Below are 18,522 nucleotides of genomic sequence, written 5' to 3'. Positions count from 1 at the left end.
TTATTTGTCTAACACTCCCCCTCAAGTTGGAGAGTGGATGTCAAGAACTCCCAACTTGCGTAACATACCCGAAAACTTTTCTTTCCCAAGAAGTTTGGTAAACAAGTTTGCCAACTGTTGTGCCGTACCCACATGCTTGGTCTCTATTGTGCCATCTACAATCTTATTTCGTATAAAGTGACAATCCATCTCAATGTGACGAGTTCGTTCATGAAAAACAGGATTGGCAGCTATATGTAACGCTGCTTGATTATCACAAAATAAAATGGAAGGACCATCCAAAGGAATGTTCAAATCCTTCAACAAAAAACGAAGCCAAACTATCTCGCAACAAGCACCTGCCATGGCCCTATATTCCGCCTTTGCTGAAGAGAGCGAAACGGTTTTCTGTCGTTTCGTCCGCCAAGAAATCAAAGAACCGCCCAAGAATACACAATACCCAGTAGTCGAACGGCGAGTGATAAGGCAACCTGCCCAATCAGAATCACAAAACGCAGTTAACTTGGTCTGGTTGTCAGAACGAAATAATAAACCTTGACCTGGAGTAGCCTTCAAATAACGAACAATACGAAGCGCAGCATCCATATGAGATATCTTTGGCTCGTGCATAAAACGGCTTAGAACATGCACAGAATAGGTGATATCCGGCCGAGTGATAGTGAGATATATTAACCGACCTACTAATCGTCGATACTTTTCAGGATCCTTGAGAAGTTCTCCTTTATCAGATAATTTTGTGTCATCCATAGGAAAGCAATGGGTCGTGCTCCCAAAAAACCATAGTCCTTGAGAATCTTTAATGCATACTTGCGTTGAGAAATATAAATCCCTTGTTTGGAACGAGAAACCTCAATACCCAAAAAATATTTTAAATCACCAAGGTCTTTTATCCGAAAATGATCACGGAGAAAAGACTTCAGAGAATTAATGGCACTAGCATCATTGCCTGTAATCACAATATCATCCACATAAATGAGCAAGGCTGTGAAAGAAATACCAGACTTTTTAGTGAACAATGAATAGTCAGCTTTGGATTGTTGAAAACCGGCAGAAATGATGGCACTAGTGAATTTGGCAAACCATTGGCGAGAAGCCTGCTTAAGACCATAAAGTGACTTGTGAAGGCGACACAAGATTCTCCCCCTGTCGCCGAAGACCAGGAAGAGGAGACATATAGATTTCTTCATGTAAGTCACCATGTAAGAAAGCATTATTAACATCAAGCTGATGAAGAGACCAAGACTGACTAGCAGCAAAAGCAAGAAGACAACGCACCGTAATCATCGTAGCAGTAGGAGAAAAAGTGTCATGATAATCAATACCTTCAGCCTGAGTGAAGCCTTTAGCAACCAAACGAGCTTTGTAGCGGTCAATACAGCCGTCGAAATTGTGCTTGAGTTTGTACACCCACTTACAACCAATGGGAATTTTGCCAGGGGGCAAGGAAGTTAAAGTCCAAGTACCATTAGCATGTAAAGCTTGAAGCTCCTCAGTCATAGCACGTTGCCAATTGGGGTCAGTGGCAGCCTCGGCAAAGGAGGAAGGCTCCACAGTCCGACTGACAGAGTTAATGTAAGAAAAATGCCTGGGAGAGTAACGGTGATAAGAGAGAAAATTACAAAGTGGATATCGCGTACCTTGTGTAGAACCGGGTTGCGAAGTCGAAGATGGGTGGGATGGCAGAATCACCTACGAGCAAATGTAGTCTTTTAAATAGGATGAAGGTTTATGGGCACGGGAAGAGGTGCGGGGAAGGGGAGGATTGGTAGGTAGTGGGGGGGTAGGGATGTCCGTGGGTAAAGGGGCATGGGGAGGAACGGGTAATGGGGCAGCAAGGGAATCTGTGGGAGGCGTGGAAGGGGAGGAAGGTGGAGGAGGGTGAGGCGTCGGGGCAGGAAGGGGTGGGTTATATGTAAAGTCCAGAGGGGGTGGGATGGGTAGGGTAGGGGAAGAGGATGGGATAGGAGGGTGAGAAACGACATAAGGGAAAGTAGTTTCGTGAAAGATGACGTCTCGACTAGTGAAAATGCGGTGATTGTCGAGATCGTAAAGGGTATAGGCCTTTTGTCCATGAGGATAACTGAGAAAAATGCAACGATGAGCCCGAGGGGAAAATTTGGTGGTGGGAGTGACAGAGGTGGCATATGCCAGACAACCAAAGACGCGGAAGTGGTCATAAGATGGGGTTTTCGAAAAGAGAACCTCAAATGGGGATTTATGATGGAGAAGACGGGTAGGGAGACGATTGATGAGATAAGTAGCGGTAAGAACACATTCCCCCCAAAACTTGATAGGAAGATGGGATTGAAAACGAAGGGCGCGAGCGGTTTCAAGAAGATGACGATGTTTTCTTTCAACAACGCCATTTTGTTGGGGGTATAAACACAAGAAGTTTGTAAAAGCACCCCATGATCAGAGAAAAAACTACGAAGAGATAAAAATTCACCACCATTGTCAGTACGAATGCATTGGATGGTAGTGCGGAACTGGGTAGTGACATAAGCAAAAAAATCCTTAATTAATTGTTGAGTGTCGGATTTATGTTTCATGAGGAAGACCCACATAAAGCGAGAAAAATCATCCACAATGGTTAAGAAATAATGAGCACCAGAAAAAGAAGATTGACGATTCGGGCCCCAAATATCACAATGAATTAAAGCAAAAGGGAAAGTTGATGAAATTGAACTCAAAAGAAAAGGTTGACGAGTTTGTTTTGCCAACGGACAAACATCACAAATATGACTAGAATCAAAAGTACAATTAAGAGAGTTAGATGCTAAAGCTTGCAAACGAGTGGAGGAGGGGTGACCAAGACGCCTATGCCAGAGGCAGAAGGGGATGGTAATGATGTTGCAGAGAGGTTGACGGGTGGGGAGAGAAGAGGTAAGGGCCACAAGGTAATACAGATCGCCACGTCGCTTACCCACACCAATCATCGCCTTCGAAACCAAGTCTTGCAAAACACACCAAGAAGGAAAGAAGGTTATGGAACACGATAATCCATCTGTAAGTTTACCAACCGATAAAAGGTCCACTCGGAAATTAGGGACACATAAAACATCCTTCAAAGTAACTGATGAATTTAAAGGAAGAGTGCTGGTAAAAGTAATGGGAGCGGAAACACCATTAGGCAAAGAAACAGGCGGCAAATGTGAAGGAGAACGATTAACCAAACATGAGGCGGAAGAAGTAATATGATCCGTAGCACCACTGTCAAGAATCCATTGACCATGACGAGAGGTGACAGGTAACAAACCTTGGGCAAAATCAGTAGTGAGCACGGCATTGGCCTGAGGAGGGGTGATGGTGTCACGTAGAGCAGCTAGAACACGGGAGTGCTGCTCGGCAGAGAGGTCATGCATGGCAAGCTGCAAGTCATGCAAAGTGGGCTGGGCCCCTTGCACTTAGTGCGTCGCTGGAGTAGAAGAGGAGGCGGGGGCCTGGGTGCCTTGCACGTGATGGGCCTGGATGAAATTATGGGGCCGGGAAGCAGAAAACAGTGGCTGCCGGGGAGGACTGGAAGGTGCATAGCTGCAGGAAGAACTGGAAGCAGTGGCACCGCGCGGTGGTCGCCACGGTTGGCCATGTAGGGGATGGCCAACGGGATAGCCATGAAGTTTATGGCAGGTGTCTTGGGTATGATAATCAAAATTGCAGTAGGTGCAGTGGAGGGGAGGACGAGCAGAGGAGGGACGGGACGGGCCACGAACAGCCATGGCAGCAGGTTGATCGACAGAGCGGAGGACGCCCAAGGAGCGTTGTTTTTCAGCTTGAGACACCGAGGAACAGGCCTGACGAACAGTGGGAAGGGGATTCATTAAAAGAATCTGGTCACGAACAGCAGCAAAGGATTCGTTGAGGCCCATTAAAAATTGCATGAGTTGTTGACGGTCATGCTTGGCGTTGCAAGAGCACGTGCAGCCATCATTATAAGAAGCAAGCTCATCCCAGAGAGCTTTTAGGCGAGTAAAATAGGTGGAGATAGAAGAAGAACCTTGAGAAATTGTAGCAAGTTCCCGGTTGAGTTGGAAGATGCGTGGAGCATTACTCTGAGAGAAGCGTTCGCGAAGATCATCTCATACAGCTTGGACAGAGGTGGAAAAAAGCACAGATTCTTGAAGGTCAGGTTCCAAGGAATGCAGAAGCCAAGAGAGAATCATGTCATTGCAACGACGCCAAGCCGCGTGAGCATCAGGGTCGTCGGAGGAAGAAGGTTCTTGGATATCGCCAGTGATGAAACCAAGTTTATTCTTGGCACTCAAGGAAAGCTACATGCCACGGGCCCAGGATGTGTAGTTATCACCATTCAACTTCTTGGTTACAAGGACAAGATTCGGGTGGTCGGAATGATGAAGGGAAAAAACACCATCGAAAGAAGAAGAGTCAGCCATGGGAACGGCAGAGAAAGCTGCCGAAAAAAAAATTAGAGCTAGGGTTATAAACCTGCCCTGTATACCGTGTAGAAAAAGGTATGTAGGCTAAAAAATATATTTGTTATTGATACGTGAATGTGGAAAAATGGAAGAGAAGTGAATGTGGAAAAATGGAGGAGAATGCTTTTTTTTTCATTATTTTTCTCTACAAGATTACAAGGATATATATACATGATACAAGTGTGTAGGTAGGACAAGGTAGCCGTCCTAGTGTGTAGGTAGGACAAGGTAGGACGGCTGTAGGACGACTTGACGGCTGTAGGACGGCTAGTGTGTAGGTAGGACAAGGTAGGACGGCTGTAGGACGACTTGACGGCTGTAGGACGGCTAGTGTGTAATATTATATACAATTACACAAGGACTCCAACCATATTCCTTATTTGTCTAACAGTCTCACTGTCAAGTCCGTGGCCCCGTTCTAGCGCAATTGGTGATTTGCTTTTTTGTTGTATCTTGATACTTTGTGATCAAAAGATTATGAGTTCAAATCGTGGAAACAGTCTATTTGCAAAATAAGAATAAAATTGCGTACGATAAATGTTTCTTCTAACTCTCGCAAAGAGAAAAGCCTTATTAACTCGGAGTTGTCCTTTTTAGGTCCCAACAATATCGAACCAGGAGCTATATGAACACAAATAAACCCTACAGCTCAACTCAATACTGAACTCGTGACACTGACTCGTAGATGCCTGTTTTCCTAATTGAAGAGGAAGATGCCAATAGAAAACAAGAATTTTCTAGCCTTAAAAAAGTTGTCTTCATCACATCTAATTGTGCTCCCATTAATTAACCAAGCTAGCTTTGTCTTTGTCATCCTCCTGTGGCCACTGCCTCTTAAGCATATTCTTACTGTGATATGTTTTTTTAATCTTGTCAAATGACGTGATGCTAATCCAACATGTTTATTAATTAATACTTTTGTGTTGTGTTTCACTTCATCCACCACATACTATTTGTAGAGGAGGACGCACTAAGGGGCAATAGGAATTAGCTAATAATCTAAATTCTTATAGATAACTTGGATGATGCGAAGGTTGAAGTTGACTTTCATACGTGTTCTCTAACTATTTGATAATCTTAGTAGTTAAAGCATTCCTCTTCAAGCTATCACGTGTCAATCGGCTTCAAATCTTATGTTTTCCCTTAATATAGGTTAATATAGAATATTACTTGTAATTAAACAAAGAGTTTACAGTATTTCTACTGTAAAATTATGTAGTACATACAACTTTTAAGATGTCATCCCTAACACAGACCAATTCACGAGTTATATGGAAGATTGACTACTCAACATTTTCTAGATGCTTACCAAAAATTAAGATGTCAGATCAAAACTAGAAAACAAAAACTAATGCTGGAACTGTTAGTCTGTATCTTTATAACTTTGTAACTTGAGCGTTACATAATTTTGAAAAATCTAGACAATAATCTGTCATGATATGATCACTTTTCTAGACTTTTTACAGTTCATTGAATTGGTACAAAGAGGTGCTTCGATATTACAACATTAGAGTCCGGAGAGCTTTTCTTTCCAGATTTGAGAAAAAAAATAGCTTGAACGTTGCAATATTAATTATAACACATGTGATTGTACAAATCACTAGTAAAATGTAATTAGGATACTAGAATATCCTATTCCTTTATGATTGTATTACTTGCAAAGTAAGAAATCCTATCAATTCTACTATAAATAAAAGCACTATACATAAGAAATAACGCGAACTTCCTCAAACCCTTCTTCATCCCCCTCTGCCACTCTCTCCCTTCAGTAAAACAGGCCATAACATTGAATAGAACTTTGGCATTGTAAATGAAATATATCCACCATTTTTTATTGGGATGTAATTTGCCTATGGAAACATAATTTAAAATATTTTATTATGCTTTCGACAATTGACAACAAAGTTGAGATGGCCGAGTTGGTCTAAGGCGCCAGATTAAGGTTCTGGTCCGAAAGGGCGTGGGTTCAAATCCCACTCTCAACATTCAATTTTTTTTTTTTTTTTTCAAAAAATTTGTATCTGTTTTGGGCCCAACTCGTTACGGATATTTAATTATAAAAGGTCCAATACAATTTGCATTTTGTCTGGGGAATGAAGAAATCTCTTTAGGAAACTGAATAAAAAAATCAAGGAGCTCAAACTCTCTATCATCTTGTAGTTTTCTGTTCTTTAATCAAATTATATTTCATCTTGGACTTTTATTTGTCTAAGGTTTGGCATAGTTCTTGGCTTTGGATGGTCGACACTTTGTCGCACAATTTAAGGAAATAATTCTTCTTTACACACAAGGAATGTTTTGTTTTCAGAATTCAATGGTTTTAAATCTGAATTGGTTGCATGCGATGTTTTTGTCTGCATTTGTGGAAATGAATTGGTTTTTTCTTCTGAAAAATTCTGTTCTTGGATTCTGGATTGCAATTCATGAGTTATAGAATCGGTTGCTAACAAGTTAAAATTGAGTGATTTGCTAACTTAACACCTGAAACGAGTGATCTTTTAGTTTAACATGTTAACTTGAGTGATTTGTTAACTTACCAAGTTAGATTTAAGTGACCTATTTACTTAAATAGTTGTTTTGAAACCGACCTAAATCCAAAAAAACTGACCCGATGTATATCTAGAAGCTTCTCTCTTTAAGAATAAAATACGGATCGATTTAGTCCCAATTGAGACACAGAATTGAAGGAACACAGAAAAGCCATGACCATGCCAGCTATATGCATGCAGATCCAAGTTGATATATGTACGTATGTGTGTACGTATGTCTGCTGGTTTTATAAACGTAAATATTCACAGTTTTGTGAAATTTTTAATATATTTGCAGAACCCGTGAATGTTTTGTAACAAATAGATTAGTAATATGGTGTGTGTGTGTGTATCTCTGTGTGTGTGTTTATTTATGTCTGCTGGTTTTATAACAAATAGATTAGTAATATTAGGTAAAAGTGTTACTGTTCATATAATATGATCGACTATTTAATCTAACTGATCGACTGAGCTCTCTCTTTCTGGACAGGGCAGTGTTCAGATGCTGCGCAAGTGTGCAAATACTTTCAGTGCAGCAGCTGTTTGCCTTGCCGACATACATGAATACCAACGGCTGCTTCACAGAAACTGCTAAATATCATGATTTATTAGTCAAATGAAATATAGTTTAAAACTCTAAACCGTCAATGTTCTTGTCTTCTTCTTACCAAAAAATCTTACGCATGCAGAATAAAATCTTACTTGGTTTTCCCTTTAGCATATTCATTGTACTCGTGTTTTCTCTAATCGAGGCATGCTAATATCTAATTATGCATGTCAAATTACGAATGTAAATCGAGGTATTATATATTTTCATCTTTCATCGAGTTTTAGTTTGTCCATTAATTTAATTTTTATACATACAAATACACAAAAGCGCTGAAGCTTTAATCAATTGTTAAAGTTAACATGATACTAACCACTCGTTTGAGTCTCCATACTACAACAATTGATAAAGGAGATGCTAGTAACATTCTCACTTGTACCTTATCGGTTCTCCTTCTCATTATGCAAGTCTTTCTCGATGATTGGAACTATCTACTTTTTAAATCACCTTTCAAAATCAACCCTGCAAAAAATCCACCAAATCAGAAATTATTTAACTATTCGGTTAACATTATCAAAATTTAAGTGTATAAGTCAGAAACTTATTTGATCCATTTATTGGATAACTGATGAGTCGATTTTATATTGTATATTATTTCCTTATTTTTGGTATATTTTGATTATTATTTTGGTGAGATTTTGATGCTTTATTATGCATTTTTAATGTATGATATGCAAACTTGTTATGAGTATAAAGTAATCAAACGGGAAATTTTTTGAGTGATTCCAATTGGACCGGGTTCGTGAATCTGTCAAGAAGGTTGTCTCAAAATTTCTTAATTTTATCCCGAAGCATCTGATTGTGGCGAATTAATTTATGACTAGCGTGTAGTGCTGGCAGATTGGGTTACAGAGCTATTTGCAACTTTTGGGCTGGAAGATTATGGATTTTGGACTTAGGCTCTTCTTAGAACTTGAAGAGGAGGTCATAATCTTTAATATGAGTTATTTTGGGCCTGTTTTGGAGCTCGTCCAGAAACGTTGCTATATCTGTGGTGGGCATATTTCCTAGTCATAATAGGAATGTAATTCCTAGTTATCCTTTTATTATTTTATTTCTTAGTTTTTAGAAAACCTTTTCTATGAGGGTTTTAATTTGGAGAGTATAAACATGGTTTTTTAGCCATTAGGGTTTGGGGGGAGAAGGCACGCATTATTTTGGAGAACTTCAGACTTTTTACCTACAAGGTGTTTTCAATATTTTTTTCTTTAGTTTTTATAGTTGTTTGTAACTAGTTCTTTTGCTAGGGCGAAGCCACAAGCCTTAGCATGAATATGTGATTTTATTAATTTGCTTATGAATAGATGCATGCTTGCTTGGAATTATTAATCACCGTGATTAAACTATCTAATTGTCTTAGTGATTCGCGACCATTAGGGGCTTTTAGACAAGTAATTTGATGCAATTTCTGTTGGAACATCACCCTGAAATTGAAGAGGGCTTCTTGTGATTAGTAATTGTAAGTTCACTTAAGGCGAACATCATGCTCTTAAGGGTTGCATGGTTTTTCAAAGGGTTTTCACAAAGTTTAATGAGTCTTGCATGTTTATATTTGATATGAACATCATAGACGGGTTGCATGTTAGATACATATTTTCACTTAAACATCACAAGGAAAATATGCATTAGGAAAACTTAACCTTCAAAACATGTATGTAGAAATTCATAAGTAATTGATAAAATTGTGTAGGATTGTTAAAGGTGACAGCAGAACCCTAGGCTTTCACAACTTTAATTTTCAAAAACGTTTTCTTTTGTTTTCTTTACTTTGCTAATTTCTTTAATTGTTTTTATTTAAAATTCGTTTTTATTATTTAAAATTTCAAAATCAATTTTTTCCAAACCTTGTTTCAAATAATTAATTAAAAATTAGTTTAAACACAAATTATTTATTCAATCCATGTGGAAAAAGATCTTGCTTGAGCTGTTATACTACGACTGTCACATCCCGGCCCGGGTGGGACCACTTCCCGGGCCCGCTCCACCACCATAGCACGATATTGTCCGCTTTGGGCTTACCATTCCCTCACGGTTTTATTTTTGGGAACTCACGAGCAACTTTCCAGAGGGTCACCCATCATGGGATTGCTCTAGCCCCTTTCTCGCTTAACTTCGGAGTTCCTACGGAACCCGAAGCCAGTGAGCTCCCAAAAGGCCTCGTGCTAGGTAGAGATGGAATATAAATATAAGGATCAGTCCCCTGGGCGATGTGGGATGTCACAATCCACCCCCCTTAGGGGCCCGACGTCCTCGCCGGCACACATGCGACCAGAGTTAGGCTCTGATACCAAATTGTCACATCCCGGCCCGGGTGGGACCACTTCCCGGGCCCGCTCCACCACCGTAGCACGATATTGTCCGCTTTGGGCTTACCATTCCCTCACGGTTTTATTTTTGGGAACTCACGAGCAACTTCCCAGAGGGTCACCCATCATGGGATTGCTCTAGCCCCTTTCTCGCTTAACTTCGGAGTTCCTACGGAACCCGAAGCCAGTGAGCTCCCAAAAGGCCTCGTGCTAGGTAGAGATGGAATATACATATAAGGATCAGTCCCCTGGGCGATGTGGGATGTAATTGTCACATCCCGGCCCGGGGTGGACCACTTCCCGGGCCCGATCCACCACCGTAGCACGATATTGTCCGCTTTGGGCTTACCATTCCCTCACGGTTTTGTTTTTGGGAACTCACGAGCAACTTCTCAGAGGGTCACCCATCCTGGGAGTGCTCTAGCCCTCTTCTCGCTTAACTTCGGAGTTCCCACGGAACCCGAAGCCAGTGAGCTCCCAAAAGGCCTCGTGCTAGGTAGAGATGGAATATACATATAAGGATCAGTCCCCTGGGCGATGTGGGATGTCACAATCCACCCCCTTTAGGGGCCCGACGTCCTCGTCGGCACACCACGGCCAGGGTTAGGCTCTGATACCAAATTGTCACATCCCGGCCCGGGGTGGACCACTTCCCGGGCCCGATCCACCACCGTAGCACGATATTGTCCGCTTTGGGCTTACCATTCCCTCACGGTTTTGTTTTTGGGAACTCACGAGCAACTTCCCAGAGGGTCACCCATCCTGGGAGTGCTCTAGCCCTCTTCTCGCTTAACTTCGGAGTTCCCACGGAACCCGAAGCCAGCGAGCTCCCAAAAGGCCTCGTGCTAGGTAGAAATGGAATATACATATAAGGATCAGTCCCCTGGGCGATGTGGGATGTCACAATGACAACCTTGTACTCTTGCAAATATTTTTAAGTGTTTTTATCCTTACTTTTGCAGGTGGTAAAAATCCTATCAATAACCATTATATGACTCAACAAGTTTTGATTTAGTTATTTTATTTTTATTTTTATTTTTTTACAACAGTGATCTTTAAAGGGTGATATAGAAAGTAGACCGTTTCAATTATCAGGTGACAATACACGATAAAATACCAAAGAGACTAAATTTACAAAATAAATGATATGTCACACTGTCACTAATGGAAAATGAGCATGTTTATCAATATTTAAGTGATAATCCAATCATTAACTTCTATGTAATTTAGTTTACAAAATTTAGTCTACAAATTTAGTTTTCCTAACATTACTCTAAGTAAAAGTCCAAATAAGAGAGTTGCACATTCCTCAATGAAGAAACGTGAGGCCATCACCACCATGTGCACGTGCAGTGAGCCGGACTCAGACAATCAATTAGATATATAGGCAAAAGTCAAGATCTAGTTCGCAAGCTCTCTATTCTTGGAGAAAAGTAAGGCTTTGTTCATTGAAGAAACGGCTGAGACGTGCAATGGTCATTGTTCAAGACCTTAAGAAAGAAAAGAAGATCAAAGCAGAGGAGCAGAGAGGAGAAAAATGGCGTAAATAGACATATGTAGGGTGAAAGGTCAAAAGAGTGATCGAAATCTTGGAAGAGAGAAAGAATGATTCAGACATATCAAATGGCTTTGAATTGAAGAGATATGCCTGGTAGGGTTAGTGTATCTTTTGATCCGTTGAATCAATATATATATATATATATATATATACATATATATATATTCATAAATTATATGTTTATAATATCATATATATGTATATGTAATTAACTGTATTCTGCAATTAGGTCAAACAACATGCAACTATATATTAATGGTAATATTGAAAATTCTTGAATGGAGATTGGAGTTCTTCCCAATTCATTTTAGATAGAAGTCAACCCTTGATTCAATGCGTTATTGAAAATGTCAAACCTGGCGCCCACCTGATGATGGTATCTTTAATTTCTCCCCTTCTGGATGAATCAAATTCATTGACATCTTGCACGAAACATTGAATTGACATTTTTTGGTATACTCTAGGGTATTTTATAGTTTTAGAGGTTTTAACCGTTAATTTTTTTGTTAAGGATATAAAACTTAAAACTAACGATAAAAAATCCTGACGTATATAATACTCTGGAGCACTACAATTTCGACATTAAACATTCAAGAACTTAAATCCTATTTATACATAGTTACACACACATTTATATGTGTCTTTCTTTTTTGGTTATCATGGAAAAGAATCCAATTCTTGACATTATTTGTCTTAAAGCTTATACTCAATAGAACTTGTCAATCAATGTCGAAAAAAAAACTAAAACTTTGGCTGCGAGTGCCCCAACTCAATAGAACTTGTCACTCAGCTTACGTGACAAAGCATCTCCTCGCTGAAAATTTTCTACCTCACAAGCGAAATAAAAAAACGTTAAAATGAAATAAATGTAAAAGGGGTGGTTGATAGAAAGATCTCACATGAATAATGTTGGAATATAAAATATTTCGTCCTGTTAGAGCATAACATGTGTATTATCAACTCAATATGTCGGTTCTGTTCTTGACAGACCATGCAGACATTATCCATACCTCGATGGGCTTACAAGCCTCTATTCCTTAGAGCGCCCAAGAAGTCCACATTCATCAGTCCTTGAGGCCCATCTTGCCGCCAAACGGCCTTAACGCGGACAACCTTGATATACTATCGATCTGCTTATCAGTCACTGCACTTATCGGGAACGTCTGAAGTTTAATCGAGACATTTTTTGGGGGCGACCTTGATATACAATCGATCCGCTTATCAGTCGCTGCACTTATTGGGAATGTCTGAAGTTTAATTGAGACATTTTTTTGGGAGGGGGGGGGGTTGGAGCATCATCTGCAATAACCTTGCAGAATGCTTCCACATCGGTGTTGTAGACAAGCTACCACTCTCCTCCAAGATAGGGTTTACTCCTTTGTTTGCCTATAAATAGCCAAGCCTCTATCCTTTTTTCTTTAGGTTAATTTATCTCTAGCTACACTTACACAAACCAAGAATTCTCTCATCACATAGGCATCAAAGGCTCTGTGACAAACACCACACCGGTGTTAGTCTCTTTGATTTTGTATTGCAGGTTCTCGTCAATTCAATCCTCACAAAAAATTGCACAAACAAATAAGTTCGATCATCATTGGTTTGATTTCAATTTAATGATGTTGGCATTGGATGAGGATGGCACGCATATACATAGGCTACCTTCATATGCATATATATAGCTTATTCAAAGTGCTGCTAATAGAAAGTAGCCAACCTCAGAAAACATTTTTAGAACTTCAACGATTTTCTTATAGATGCCAACTCTCTCCCTACTTTGAAAATGGCTAACTCCAACTCCCACACAAGTCATAAAACGGTTGTATCGGAATAGCTAAAGAACAAACAAAGAAAACAATATGTCGTTCTCAATAATCAACACCAAGTCTGCAAACTAAACAAAAAAAAAAAAAAAAAAAAAAGGTCAACACCAAATTCGTTGACTAATTATTAACATACTAATTGTTGCCCACTATTAAGGTATGTATAAAGAAATGCATATAAAATGATGAAAGAGGTCTACACTTTATAGTGTTGGGAATTTTTTTGTAACACTAGAAGACAAGTGGTAGATTAGTCAGATGAACAAGGCATTCCTCTTTAATGCAATGTGTTTCAAGTTTAAATTTCCTCTTTTGCCTTAGTGTAAATATTGTTTACAATAGCCACTTAGTATTACAGTATAATGATATTTTTTTCACTTGTAAGTGAGAGGTTTTATATTCGATTCTCGTCAAAGATGAATTTGAACCACATTATTGTTAGCCTAGTGTGAGGTTAAGCCTACCCCTTCCCCCTTAGTGTAGATAATATCATTTGTTTAAAAAAAAAAAATTGCTTGCAATAAAATAAAAAAAAAAAAAAAAAAATATATATATATATATATATATACACTACGATTTTAGTTGTCATGAATTAAATAAAACTAGCTAGGGGTCAAGTGGGAATGATGTTTCCAATTTTGCCAATAAAATTTTCAATAATGCGATAATTTTTCGAAAATTTGGAACAGAAATTGGATTGCATTTAGAGATTTTGAATTTTTGATCTGAATTTTTTCAAAGTGACTTATTCCTATAAAAAAAATCGAAAATTTCTGATTTTTTGTACTTAATTACTCAAATTATATATTTTGTAATCAATTTTTGTGTTTTATTGTTAGTTTTAGATATACTTTGGTTATTGTTTTTATATTGAATATACACTTATATATTACAAAAATAGGCGTACTAGTATAGCCCAAAATTAATTGAACTTATACATAGGCCAAATTTGAAAAAAATAAAATAAATTGTATGTACGAAAAAGTTATAGAATATTAAAAAAAAAATTGAATATATATATATGAATTTCCGAATATATGTTCCGAAATTTTTGAGAATCAGAGCACTTCAAACAAACAAACTATAAGAATCAGAGCAGAATTGGCGTCGAAGATTGGCAATTGTAAACAATGTTGCAAGTTGCAAACAGTCAAGCTATGTTATAATAATATTTGAGTTTTGCAGCTCAAAAATATTGTTATATATGAGCTGCTGCTGTCCTTTTGTTTCCCTCCCATGGCTGCTTTTGTTCCGTAGTCATCTCTCTCTCTCTCTCTCTCTCTCTCTCTCTGATATTCATTTCCACTATGGAAACGTTCACCAACTCAGTCACTCGTCTAAGTTCACCTCAGCTTCTTTTTCTCACACTTGTATTACTCTACGTCACATCACCACCTTGCGCCGCCTCTGCCCAAGCGGAGCTTTCCAGAGGCTTCAAAGCCACTCCGGACCCTTCAATCCAAACCTTCCAACCTGTGCTCACTGACCCAACCGGCAACTTTTCACTGGGTTTCCTCCGAGTCAACAAAACCCAACTCGCTCTGGCCCTCCTCCACGTGCCATCCTCCGACCCTGTCTGGCTCGCTAACCCTGCCCAACTCGCCCGCTGGTCCGACCGCACGACCCTCCTCTTCAACGGTAGCCTAGTCCTCTCAGATCCCCAGTCGAAGGTATTCTGGTCAACTCACTCCGAAATCGGCGACCGGCTTGCAGTCCTCGACACCTCTAACGTCCAAATCCAAACGACCCAGGACACCGTTCTATGGCAGAGTTTTGACTTTCCAACAAATACCCTCGTCGAGAATCAGAATTTCACATCGACTATGAAGCTTGTCTCATCGAACGGCCTATACTCAATGCGATTGGGGAACAATTTCATGGGTCTGTTCGCCAAGTTCAAACCGGGTTCAAATGCAGACCAAAAGTACTGGAAACGCAAAGCCATGGAAGCCAAGGCCAAAGTCGTCGAAGGAAAAGGACCTATTTACGCCCGTGTTGATCCGGACGGGTTCATCGGAATGTACCAAACCGGGAACCCAACTCCGGTCGACATCCAAGCGTTCATGACCTTTCCAAGGCTAATCAACGGCCTCCGTAAGGTCAGGTTGGAAGCGGACGGAAACCTCAAGGCGTATTACTGGGACGGTTCCAACTGGGCTTTGGATTTCCAGGCGATTGCCGCCACATGCGAGCTTCCCAGTCCATGCGGTTCGTTCGGTTTGTGCGGGGCCGGGAATGCTTCGTGTTCGTGTTTGAATAACCAGACGGAGTTCCATTCCGGTGAGTGTTTTCCGGTTCAGACCGGCGACTTCTGCGGTTCCGGATGGCGGGAAATTAAAAGCTTCCGGGTTTTAAGGAGGAACGGCGTGGAGCTGCCGTACAAGGAGTTGATGAAGTATAAAATGATGTCGTCTTACGGTGAATGCGAAAGAACTTGTGAAAGGAACTGTAGCTGTTGGGGCGCGGTGTACAATAACGGGTCCGGGTTTTGTTACTTGATGGATTACCCGATCCAGAGTTTGGTGGGCGTTGGGGATGAGAGTAAGATGGGTTATTTTAAGGTGCGGGAGGGTGCAGGGAGGAAGAAAATAAATGTGGGTGTGGGGGTTGGGATTGGGGTGGTTTGTGTGGCGCTTTTGATATTTGTTGGGGTAGTGGGTGTTTGGAGGTTTAGGGTGTGGAGGAGGAAGAGAGGAGGAGGGGGGAAGAGGTTCATGGGTCAAGATGGCGGGGCTTCACCCGGCCCGTATAAGGATCTCGGGTCCGCAAGCTTTAGGTCCATTGAGATGGGTGGGCAAAATGGTTAGGATTTGTTTGAGTAATGCTTCTAGAGTAATTATTTGACAAATAAAAGCATTTCTAACTATATTGGACGAAAAATAGTAAACGGCCTTCAATTGTAACATCATAGCAAAAATGCTTACGAGCAAAAATATTGTATCTCCAAACGAGGCGTTAGGCAATGATGTATGAAATGACATTTTTTTGGTTTGGGGCCTTTGGAGGATGGAGTAACAGTTTAACCGACATTGATGTTGATCACCAACTCTTTTGTGTCTGTGATGGTGGGGGTCCAAGACTTAATCCTTATTGTATTTAAATTTGTACGACAAATGATTGGGTGGAGCCCGCCTAATCCCATTGATAGTGACCTTGTATTGAGATTAGTGCGCCTTCAAGGGCTTTGTATCGATGATCAACATTGAGTAATGGTAGAATATGGTATGCTATTTGATCATTCTCCATATTGGTTTACATAGTTGTGACTAATCCTATGGACTTTAGTATGCTAATTATAGGCTTATTAGGGTTTCTTTAATCCGTTCGTGGGTTGCATCTGCAAGGTCAAAATGTCTTCTTTTCCAAGTAAGTGATTATAGTGTTTTGATAAGTATGAAACATATTAAAACTTACAGTACCACGTCATGTATACTTGTCAGTCTTCTCAGAATCTTCCATTGAGATAACAGATAACCGAATGTATGTGATCATGATGTAAATCCGCAAGGATAATGTAAACCCGCATCATCCACCGGGAAGTTAAAGTTTTTAATATTTGAGGTTCTAGAACTTATTGTAAAAATATGGATTTCATTGGCACTATGCCCGCAAATGACGCAATGGATGATATTTTATAGACTGATCCGACACTAAAAATCCAAAAACTTGAAAGCAAATAGTTAGGTAGCATAAACATATCCTAATTGCAAATTCTAGAGGTCATCATCTTCAGTAAATTTCATTCAAATATAATATAGATGTAGACATCCTCCCAAACCTATCTACCATTTAAAATCCCTCAACCCAACACGAAGTCCTTTTTCGGAACATTCTTGTGAAACTTCGCAATAAGCGACTAGTCGCTTCCCGAATGCCTCTTTACTTTCGTATGGTCCTAATGCCTCTTTTTTCCCTTGCCAACATACGCTGCTAGAAGAGTAAGCAAGCTACCTTTACTTCTGTTCCAAAAACAGTAGCTTCCCCCTTCTTGTTTGTTGAAATTGATGTGAATGATTGTAACAGTTATTTAAATTCTATTCAGCTTGATTAGATATGCTCGATGAATTTATAGGAAAGGAATCCTTTATTTATAAATTATGATGAATCTTTCACTTTGTATGTGTTGGATTCTTACTAATCACTTTTTTTTTAATTTGCATTTTAACACTAATACAACACGGCACAATAAGATACTTCAATATAATTAAAAGTAAAACCGCTCAATACAAATTATATTTTATTTTGTCAATTTTAAATACGTATGACACACAAAAAATCATTTTAATATTTAACTCATAGTTTCCTCGACACAAACTAGGCCTTGGTTTTCTACATATCGGAAAGTGTCTTATTTGTGTAATGTACATGAGGTACCTATAAACAAATCAAGTTCTAGTGTATATAATTTATCTTATTAACGCATTGACTATCACACACGCACGTCCATGTTACCATTATTAATTATGTGATGATTAATTAAACAGGGTTGGTTTTGAACTTGAATCTATTTTCTTCTTGTACTCTCCCGTTTGCGGTGGAATCTTTTCAACTAATTTGAGAGCTTAAGACGTGTTTAATTTGAGATGAAAAAGAGGTGATACTGAATCTTTTTTACTCACTTGACTTATCATCTATACAACTAATTACTTTAATGTCATACTTAGTTATAAATCCGTACTACATGACTCGGCTATTTGAAAATGCTTTTAAACAACTAAAAGCGCTTTTATATCACCAAATAGGCAAATTTCGACAAAAAAATAAGAGACAAAAGTGCTTTTGAGTTACAAAAATGCGCTTGTATTTTCATTAATAATTTTGATGCTCTTCCAACAGAAATGCTTTTGAGCAAAATTGTTTTGAATAAAATAATTCCCAAATGGCCCAAAAATAGATGCCAAAAGGTTCTCATCTTATTTCATATCAAAGTTTCAGTCTTCATTTGTTCTGAAGTTGTAATGTGGCTAAAGGCCCAACTAACCTATTACATGACGATGGACAATTACTTCTCTCAAAAAGGTATTCGGCTGATCTGAGGCAACGCAGTGTCCCCCTTAACACAGAAAAAGCCCAATTAGAGACGCTGGGTGCCATACTGTCTTGAAGTTAGACCATAAGAATAACCATCTTAATTATCTAATCTAGGGTTAGCTTATTCTATAATATTTTTCCTTTGGTAAATTATTCTATAATCCATGAGATCCAAGTTTTTCTTCATCGGTTCAGGTCGAAAACCCAAAATTGAAGGAGGTGCTGCTATGATGATTCAA

General features: G+C 39.4%; 1 protein-coding gene and 1 non-coding gene across 2 annotated transcripts; both read left to right on the top strand.

Annotated features, from left to right (window-relative positions):
• Positions 1-6,337: 6,337 nt before the first annotated feature.
• On the top strand, positions 6,338-6,418 carry TRNAL-AAG. Its single transcript has one exon. It is a non-coding gene; the product is annotated as a tRNA-Leu (tRNA).
• A 7,897-nt stretch (positions 6,419-14,315) lies between these two features.
• LOC103955178 (PAN domain-containing protein At5g03700) lies at positions 14,316-16,490 on the top strand. Its single transcript, XM_009367060.3, has one exon. The coding sequence runs from the start codon at positions 14,560-14,562 to the stop codon at positions 16,057-16,059; it is 1,500 nt and encodes a 499-aa protein (XP_009365335.3). The 5' UTR covers positions 14,316-14,559; the 3' UTR covers positions 16,060-16,490.
• The last annotated feature ends 2,032 nt before the right edge of the window (positions 16,491-18,522 follow it).

This window comes from the organism of the source record quoted next, unplaced genomic scaffold (genome assembly GCF_019419815.1).
Source record: "Pyrus x bretschneideri cultivar Hongxiangsu unplaced genomic scaffold, Pyrus_bretschneideri_v1 Contig47, whole genome shotgun sequence".
NCBI lineage: Eukaryota > Viridiplantae > Streptophyta > Magnoliopsida > Rosales > Rosaceae > Pyrus > Pyrus x bretschneideri.
Note: the sequence above shows the minus strand (reverse complement) of the source record. Positions and strands in the feature narration are given on the sequence as shown.

Coding starts and splice junctions, on each gene's coding strand:
- LOC103955178 (XM_009367060.3), top strand. CDS start 14,560: ATGGAAACGTTCACCAACTCAGTCACTCGTCTAAGTTCACCTCAGCTT.